General features: G+C 40.7%; 1 protein-coding gene and 1 pseudogene across 1 annotated transcript in view; one reads left to right on the forward strand and one right to left on the reverse strand.

The window, feature by feature from the left end:
- The first annotated feature begins 58 nt into the window (after positions 1 to 58).
- Positions 59 to 9,690, forward strand: part of TFAM (transcription factor A, mitochondrial) — a 13,381-nt gene continuing 3,749 nt past the window's right edge. Inside the window, exons 1-5 of the mRNA XM_006775806.2 lie at positions 59 to 301; positions 832 to 950; positions 3,331 to 3,401; positions 3,801 to 3,950; positions 6,505 to 6,600. Of these exons, the coding sequence (XP_006775869.1) occupies positions 201 to 301; positions 832 to 950; positions 3,331 to 3,401; positions 3,801 to 3,950; positions 6,505 to 6,600 (537 nt within the window). The 5' untranslated portion in view covers positions 59 to 200. The remainder of the gene's footprint in view (positions 302 to 831; positions 951 to 3,330; positions 3,402 to 3,800; positions 3,951 to 6,504; positions 6,601 to 9,690) is intronic.
- Positions 5,569 to 5,940, reverse strand: LOC102775310 (annotated as a pseudogene).

The raw sequence follows: 9,690 nt of genomic DNA on the forward strand, positions 1-9,690 counted from the left end.
AAGTCACTACGGCGCCTGCGCCGATGCTGCCTCGCCTCGTCCCCTACCTACCAACCGGAGTAAACTTCCCATAGTGCCTCGCGAGTCCGGGTTTGATAACAAGCTGGGAAGGTTGGACGCGGGTTGCCTTTGTGGGGGTGGCTCTGCTGCGCCAGGGCGCTCTGCGAGCTTGGGGTCCGGCCACGGCCTGGCGGGGTGCCATGCCGCTTCTTCGGGGCGTTTGGGGAGTGCTGAGCGCCCTGGGGAAGTCCGGAGCAGAGCTCTGCGCGGACTGCGGGACTCGGCTGTGCGCACCCTTCAGGTAGGACCCTCGCCTGGACCCGGCGGCGGGGCGCGCGACGCCCTGGGGCCAGGATGTAGACGGTGTCTCCCACCTTCTGTCCCTCCCAGAGGTCAGGGACGCTCAGACCCTGTGGTTCAGACCTCGACCTTGCCAAGGGAAGGGTGCCTTTGCAGGCCCGACTCCAGGAGGAGTACCCCGCGCCTTGCTTCCGGCGCCCTCCCCCCTCCATGCGGCCTCCGCGCACCTGGTTCCCCGGCCACTCTTTGTAAAGTCGCGCCGACCGTGTCCCGCCTTCTTCTAGGCATTGAGGAGGCGGGGCCCCGGAGCTGAAGTACATGTTTTCTGCACTCTCTGCCCTTCGTGGCGGGGTGGGGGGTGAGGGTAGGGGCTTCAGTTTTGCAGGCTCTTCCCTCTGGTTAGGGCACGATTGTCAGTGTCACTAGCATCTTCATCACCTCTTATTTGGGGCCTATTGATTGATATACAGGTGACTATGATTGGCGCTTAAATCCTTGACATTGGTTCTTTCCTTTTTTTACTTACTGCAGATTTGTGTATATACCCAGATGGTTTTCATCCACTTTGAGTAGTTATCCAAAGAAGCCAATGACTTCTTACGTTCGATTTTCCAAAGAACAGCTAGCCATATATAAAGCTCGGAACCCAGGTAAGGAGTTGGGGGGCTGGTGCCCTTCTCTGATGCAATAAAGAGCTCACTGAGCAGTTAAGCCGTAAATTTGATGTACACTGCCAACCATCCATTGACTGCAGGAACATAACCTTCTATTTGAGGGTCTGTGAAATAGCAGGTCTAACATATTTTTCACCAAGTAGAAATGTTTTTGTTATTAATCCTCACCTGAAGATGTTTTTCCATTGATTTTTTGTTGTTGTTGTTTTTTAGGGAGAGTGGAAGGGAGGGGGAGAGACAGAGAGAGAGGAAGATCCCAGACACATTGTTTGGTTGCCTCCCACACACCCCCAACCAGGGCCAGGATGGAGGCTGCAACCTAGGTCTGTGCCCTTGACCGGAGTTGAACCCACGACCTTTCAGTCCCAGGGCCTACGCTCTATCCACTGAGCCAAACCAGCAGGGCAGAAATGTTTTAAATATAATTAAGAACTAATGCCATAGCTGGTTTGGCTTAGTGAATAGAGCATCAGGCTGTGGACTGAAGGGTCCCGGGTTCGATTTTGGTTAAGGGCACATGCCAGAATTTCGGCAGCCTATTCTCATCATTGATGTTTGTATCTCTCCCTCTCTCTTCCTCTCTGAAATCAATAAAAAAAATATTTTTTAAAAAAAGAACTAATGAAAGATATTTTAAAAATAGAAGCATGTAGAATACAAAGCAACTAGGGAAGAAGTTATGAAAAAGCTTAATTTTGGGCCTAGTTGCCATTGGCTTAGAGGACCACCATGAATCTTTTTATCTCTTGCCTAGCCCCTTCTGCCACAGGGAATTTTTAATGGGAGTGACAATGAAGTAACTTCTGTGGAAGTGTTCTGTGAACTGTAAAGGTCTATACCAGGGGTCCTCAAACTACAGCCCACGGGCCACATGCAAATACAAATATTGTATTTGTTCCCGTTTTGTTTTTTTTTACTTCAAAATAAGATATGTGCATTGTGCATAGGAATTTGTTCATAGTTTTTTTTAAAACTATAGTCCGGCCCTCCAACGGTCTGAAGGACAGTGAACTGGCCCCCTGTTTAAAAAGTTTGAGGACCCCTGGTCTATATAAATCACTGCTAACGCAAGAGCTTTTGTACTGAAAGATTTCCAGGTTGGATGTTTGACGACTCCCTGGAAAGGCTATAGGGCCTTCATTTGAGGTTGTAGTGTAAGGATAATAACTAAATTAATAATAGCTAACTTTTGCTTATGATTTCTAAAGCCCATTCACAAACAATACATCAAAACAATACAGGGCACTTCTGAAAATCAAATGAGACATAATAAAACTTCTCATAAAGAATTGGTTTATGAGACATATTAAGGGCTCACACCTTTTTAAAATGTAGGAGTTGAAATTAGTAAGTGGTTTGTTAAAGCATTTATACCCTTTTTAGTTAAGATGAGGAAGAACATGGGGAATAATGACTTGATTTTAGAAAAGTTTAGTTTGTTTGCAACTGGTATTTCTGTAATTCAAATCCAAGATGGTGGTATATGAATCAAGACTGTATTTTTTTTTTTAATATATTTTATTGATTTTTTACAGAGAGGAAGGGAGAGAGATAGAGAGTTAGAAACATCGATGAGAGAGAGACATTGATCAGCTGCCTCCTGCACATCTCCCACTGGGGATGTGCCCGCAACCAAGGTACATGCCCTTGACCGGAATCGAACCTGGGACCTTTCAGTCCGCAGGCCGACGCTCTATCCACTGAGCCAAACCGGTTTCGGCCAAGACTGTATTTTGTTCTTTACTCAGATGTTATGAACTTAATTCCTAAAAGGCTCGAAAAAAATGTTTGACTGAAATATGAAGTAAAGAACTTGAAGAAATTGATTACTGAACTGCTTAAACTAGCAATAAGTTCTGAGGACTGTTTTGGTGATATGTGATATACTCCTTGGTTATTAGATAAAAGACTGTAACAATTTGGATAAAGCACTAAAGTTATATATTTAATTTTTGTTATTCTTAACCTGAGGATATTTTTCCATCGATTTTTATGAGTGGAAGGAAGGGGGAGAGACACAGAGAGAGAACATCAATTGTTTGCCTCCTGCAGGTGCCCTGACCTAGAGTCAGGGATGGGGATCTAGCCTGCAACTGAGGTATTGCCCTTGACCAGAATCAAACCCGAGACCCTTCAGTCCTTGCGTCAATGCTTTATCCACTGAGCCAAACTGGCTAGGGTTAAAGTTATTTAAATTGGTTAAAGAAAAGCTAAATCATTGTATTAAGTTGTGTGTGGTATAGAGTTGTCTAATAAAACTTACTTTTAGAGCTGATGTGTTATGATTTCCTGGAAATCTTTACGAGTTATTCATGAGACATAAAGCTGTGACATCTTTTCTCATTCCAATCCATAGAAGCGAAAAATTCAGAACTAATTAAAAAAATCGCGGAGATATGGAGGGAACTTCCTGAATCAGAGAAAAAGGTAAGCATATAGGTTTTCAACATTGCTGGCCAGTTATTCTGCAGTTGTCATGCCCTTTAAAGGACCAAATGACCCAGAGATGATGTTTTTGTTGTTGTTTGATTTTTAAATATCTATTATAGACAAAGGAACTTCATACCTTCTGATCTACATAAATGATAATATAGATGTGTGGGGTGGTGATGAAGGGTTGGCAGCAATGTGAAATTGAAGACTACTTGCTAAACTCTCAAGTTGGTTAGCATGTATATGATGAAAAAGTCATGATTTTGGTCCATATAATGTGATCCCAGTGCACATTTTCCACATGATGGTTCAGTCTGTCTTTATCTGAAGTCATGCAGTTGTCTTTCCTTGGTAGCAACAGTTTATTGACTTATTGTTTTTATTTATTTATAGATATATGAAGATGCTTACAAGGCAGACTGGCAGGCATACAAAGAAGAGCTAAACAGAATTCAAGAACAGCTAACTCCAAGTCAGAAAGTGTCTTTGGAAAAAGAAATGATGCAAAAACGTTTAAAAAAGAAATCGATATTAAAAAAGAGAGTGAGTATCTTTGAAATATTTTTTTCCTTTAACAAAGAACTGAAATTTACATAACTATATGAATATAGGGAGCTTCCTCTTATTTTGATGATGTGTGTGGTACTATATGGTAGAATGTCAGGATCATCCTCTTCCGCCACTAGGACCATTTGTCATTGAGTCTGTCTTGGAAACTCTTGTTGCCACTTCGGGATGTATCTGGTTTTAAAATACATAGTTAGGACTGGCATGAAAGCTATAGGAACAGCCAAATCTTGGATAGTAAAAATCTTTGTTTCTGAGTTTTGTCTAGAATAGCCTACTGATTTGAATTGTTCTAAAGGTAATAGTGAATGTGATTCTATATATTGCTGAATAGACTAAATTTATTAGCACGTCAGGGAAAAGTGCCTATTGTAGCTAATCAAGTAAGTCCCTTTAAGATGAAATACTACTTTCCTCATTAGAAACCCTACATAGGGCCCTGGCCGGATAGCTCAGTTGGATAGAGCATTGTCCTGATACACCAAGGTTGTGGGTTCAATTCCTGGTCAGGGCACATTGACTGGGAATTGAAATAAGAAGCAGCCAATGAATGCATAAAATAAGTGGAACAACAAATTGATGTTTCTCTCTCTCAAATCAGTAAAAAAAACAAACCCCAAAACCCATATGGTTCAAATTTTCTGGTTCCTAATTTAAGTATTAATCCACATAAATTCCATTGTTTGAAAATTAGACATTTTTGTATAAAACCAGAATTAGTTATGAAGCGGTCAGCTTGCTATCTAATTCATATAGTATAGAAAATGGTCATCAGAATTAAAACTATTTCTCTGAAAAAGTAGGTTAGAACCTTTAATGTCAGATGCCAAGATATGTAATCCTGATCCTAATGTTTTAAGTCCCCCTAAGGACTCAGCCAATTTCAGGTCAGTAATCTAAGGTTGCTGATCCAGTTAGTAAAAGGATGGAGTAAAGTACCAATAGTGAGAAATACAGCCTCTGCCTTAGGATGGTATTTGGAGGGGTGAGTACTAAAGTTTACTCTCCCTTTCTTCTTAATGCATGCAGCCAGTGCTGCATGGAGAATACCCGAATGGGGATTAGACAGAAAGTGTTTCCCTTTCAAATATTTCTTGTCTTCCTTTCTCTCTTCTGGCATTCCCATTATGTTTTTGTTACACCTGTTTTAGTTGTCCCATAGTCCTGAGTGTTCTGGATTTTTTAACCTCCTCATCTTAGTTCTCTTTATTTTTGGGTTTTCAAGGATTCTATTACTATGTCTTGTAGCTCAGATTCTTTCATCAGCTGTGTCCAGTCTAATAAGCACATCAAAGGCATCCTTTATTTCAGCTACAGTGTTTTTGCTTTCTAGAATATATTTTTATTGATTTTTTAGAGAGGAAGAGAGAGGGAGAGAAAGATAGAAACATCAGTGATGAGAGAGAATCATTGATTGGCTGCCTCCTGCATGCCCCACACCAGGGATCAAGCCCATTAGCTGAATTGAACCATGACCTCCTGGTTCATAGGTCAATGCTCAACCATGTCTGCTGGGCTTCTTCCTCTACTTTAGATACTGAGTAAAAAGAATTTAGCCCATCTCTTTTCTTCCCTTTTTTTTTTTTGCATTTTGGTGATCACATTTATTGGAAGGGTTGGAGAAACAAAAATGCCATTTAGCTTAAGAATTTATGAGTTATGTACAAATAAACTCATTTTAGGAGCAGAAGAATCTTTGGTCATTTCTTAATATCAAAATTTATACAGGTTTCTTTTTGAATATCTTCTATCTTTAAAGACACAATCATATAAAGTCCTAATTTCCACACAGGATATATTCTTTGTTTCAGCCAACTCTCAATGGAGGGGCAACTAGCACAACACCATCTCCCCGGGCAGAAAGCATTGGAATATCCCGTTTTGTTGATTTATATATCTCTTCATATATTTCTTCATCAATTTCTATAGTAGTCACAGTTTCTCCCACTTCTCCCAATATCATATTTAAATGTGATCATGGGCCTGGGTTGCAGATTTTGTTCCCAGCCTGGTTGGGGTGTGTTTGGGAGGCAGCTGATCCATGTGTTTCTCTCACATCCATGTTTCTCTCTTAGCCCATCTTTGGGGGTTAAAGATTGAGAGACATGCAGGGAAGGAAATGAAATGAGAGGTTATTAAACAGATAGTCTAGTGTTCACAAGCTGTGGTGGAAGCATGTAGTAGTTTGGCCAAGGAAATGGTAGTGCCCTGTAAGAATGAAACTGAGATTGTCTTATTTTTAAAAAAAAGATTTGTACATAGGTGCTCAGTTAGTTAGTTCATGGAGACCATGAAAATAATATGTAAAGGAAATGTAGGGCAAATAACTCAAAATCTATTATGTTTTTCAAAATAATGCTATCAAATTCTGACCTCACGAGGGAATAATTGCATACTTTATATAAGAATCAGAACATTCACATTAAAGAACATTCTGCATAATGCATAGTAGTGAATACAGTTTCTGCAAGTAAAATTAAGTCTCAGAGATGTTAAAACTGTATCTAACTCTTCCATTTTCACTCCTCAGGAGTTAACACTGCTTGGAAAACCAAAAAGACCTCGCTCAGCTTATAACATTTTTATATCTGAATGCTTCCAGGGAGCTAAGAATGGTTCATCACAGGTAAAATAGATCTGCATTTATTTTTTAAATGTTTATTTTAGTTTTAGAAAAAATTAGACAGGAAATGTTAGGGGTGCTTTTGCTTCTTCTATCATTGTCTTTCTTGGTTTACTGATTCTGTTGTAGAGTCTTTCCCAGTGAGGATACATGGGAGATTAGTTTTTAGAGTTCTTGCATGTCTAAAAATGTCTATATTTTCACATTTGATAGTTTGGGCATAGAATTGTTTTATGTTCTTTGAAAACTTAAAAAAAATGCTCCTTTTATAACTTCTGTATTGCTTTTGAGAAGTATAAAGCCATTTTGATTATTGGTCTTTTGAATATCTGTTTTGTTTTTTTCTCTGTTCTGACTCTAGCACTTTTACTGTTTGTTTATGCATCTTCTGAATTGATACTCTAATTTTCTTGTCTTCTCTGTATTGTTTTTTCTTAGCCATTTTTGCCCTTCTTTCTGGGATACAGTATACATTTTCATGTAATCTCCCTGTTTCCAGCATGGTATCACCACCACTACTATACCTGGTATCCACTGAGTAACTCATATTTTACTGTTGTGAGAGGATAAATGTCCTAGAATCTGCCCATAGTGGGAATTTAACCTTTTTATAAGCATTTTCTATCAGGCCTCCTAACCGTACCTCTATTTTATACCTATCTGGTGCTGCCAGTTCCTGAGCTACCTCAGAAGTCTACGTTGTAAAACACTTTGCATTTTTGGCTTCCCCACTGCTGGTTTGGGAATAGCTTTCATGAGTTAGGTAAGCCAGAAACCATGGCTGCATCTGCTTTTCAGCTTCCAAACTTTTGTGTTGGTAGTGCTCTCTCCTGTTTTCTTTGTCTGTGTGGGTTTATTCCTTAAATTTTTTTGTTTATTTGTTTAATGTTTTTTATTTTAAAACTAGAGGCCCGTTGCATGAAGATTCACGCAATAGACCTTCCCTCCCCTGGCTGCCGGCAATGGTTTTCCTCCGGCACCAGGGACCCAGGCCTTTGGTCAGGTCACAGCAAGGCTTGGCTTCTCCCCTCCGGCCGCAGCGGAGAAGCCAAGCCTCTTCAGTCTTCAGTCTTCACTCTGCGCCTGCGTATGCAAATTAACCGCCATCTTTGTTGGGTTAATTTGCATAGTTGCTCTGATTGGCTGGTGGGCGTAGCGGAGTGACCAGTTTGCATGTTTCTCTTTTATTAGTGTAGATAACAAATTTATTGCTCACAGTTTTGGAGGCTGGGAAATCGAAGGTCAAGGTGCCATCACAGTTGCCTACTGATGAGGACCCTCTTCCTGGTTCCTGGCTGGTGCCTTCTCAGTATGTCCTCATGTAGTGGAAGGGCTCATTTAATGGGGTTTAGGAGGGTTCAGTATGGTCAAGGGCATATGCCTGGGTTGTGGGCTTGAACACCAGTAGCGAGTGTGCAGGAGGAGCTGATTGATGATTCTCTCTCATCATTGATGTATCTCTTTCTCCCTCTCCTTTCCTCTCTGAAATCAATTTAAAAAAATTTATATATATCCCTAGCCAGTTTGGCTCAGTGGATAGAGTGCCCATGAACAGAAGGGTCCTGGGTTCGATTCTGGTCAAGGACTCATACCTCTGTTGCAAGCTTGATCCAGACTCATGGGGGAGGCAACCGATCGATGTGTCTCTCTCACATTGATGTTCCTTTCTCTCTGTATCTCCCCCTCCCTCCCACTTTCTCTAAAACTCAATGGAAAAATATCCTTGGGTGAGAATTAATAAAATATATATATATAACTTTAAAAAATTTTTTAAAGAAAAAGATTAAGAAAAAATTGAAAGCATTAAAGTAATTCCTTCCAAATCTAAGAGTCAGAGAAGTTACTTAATGATTAACTGTCCCTGAATATTAGAAATGTTTATGAAGATCAGTTCAAAATGTTCAAAACATAATGGTTATGTAGTCTGAGGTACTATCTGGCACCTCTGTTTTGTTTTTTTTTGTGTTTGTTTGTTTTTTTTTGTTAAATATATTTTATTGATTTTTTACATAGAGAAAGGGAGAGGGATAGAGAGCTAGAAATATCGATCAGCTGCCTCTTACACACCCCCCACTGGGGATGTGCCCACAACCAAGGCACATGCCCCTGACCAGAATCGAACCTGGGACCCTTCAATCTGTAGGCTGACTCTCTATCCACTGAGCCAAACCGGTCAGGGCAGGTTACCTCTGTTTTTGTCAATAGGAAAATAAAATTCATTCAAAGTTCTGCTCAGAAATAATGGCCCTCTCTCCTTCACATTCCCCTTCTGCCCCTCATTTGCCACCCACCCACCTTCCCTTTATTCTCTGCGCTCTGGGAGCAATAGCATAGGCAGCCTGATGTGCACTGACTCTGACTCGTCTCTGCCTCTCTTCCAGCCATGGGGTCCCTGTATCCCTTTAATTTTATAGAAGAACCAAGCCTAAGGGAGGTAATAGGTCTTTTTTTCTGAGTCACTTAATTAAATTCAGCTAAGTAGAATTGAAGACTGATGTTGTATTGTTCTTTTGACTACACCTAAACACTTTGGCACCCATTTTAGAACAAAACATTAAGCTACAAGAAGTTAGACTACAACATAGTATACTTGAATATTAGTATTTCTGAATTTAAAAAAAGATAAATTTTATCTGCACAGTAAAGGAAATCATCAACAAAATGCAAAGCAATCTATCGAATGGGAGTAAATACAGGCAGTCCTCGGGTTACGTCAGACTCGATGTATGCCGTTTTGTGGTTACGTCGCCATCTCCCATCCTTATCTAATAAAAAAGAAACTTAGTAATTGGCGTACGACCGCTACCCTTCCCATTGGCTAATCAGCGAGATATGCAAATTAACTTCCAGCCAAGATGGCGGCCGGCAGCCAGGCAGCTTAAACTGAACATGAGGCTGGCTTGCTTCAGTGATGGAGGACTCCAGCGTTCCCCGCCTGCCTTGCCGGCCTCTGAGCCTGCAGTTTGAACATTGTAACAAATATAGAAGCTGCGAGCTGGGATCTCAGAGCTGGAGTTGATACAGAGTTTCGATTATAGAATCGAAATAAAACAGATACCTACTTTCAGCAGCGGAGGCCTCAGAGCTGGAGGC

The sequence above is a fragment of the Myotis davidii genome, unplaced genomic scaffold, assembly GCF_000327345.1.
Source record: "Myotis davidii unplaced genomic scaffold, ASM32734v1 scaffold1187, whole genome shotgun sequence".
In the NCBI taxonomy this organism is placed as follows: Eukaryota; Metazoa; Chordata; class Mammalia; order Chiroptera; family Vespertilionidae; genus Myotis; species Myotis davidii.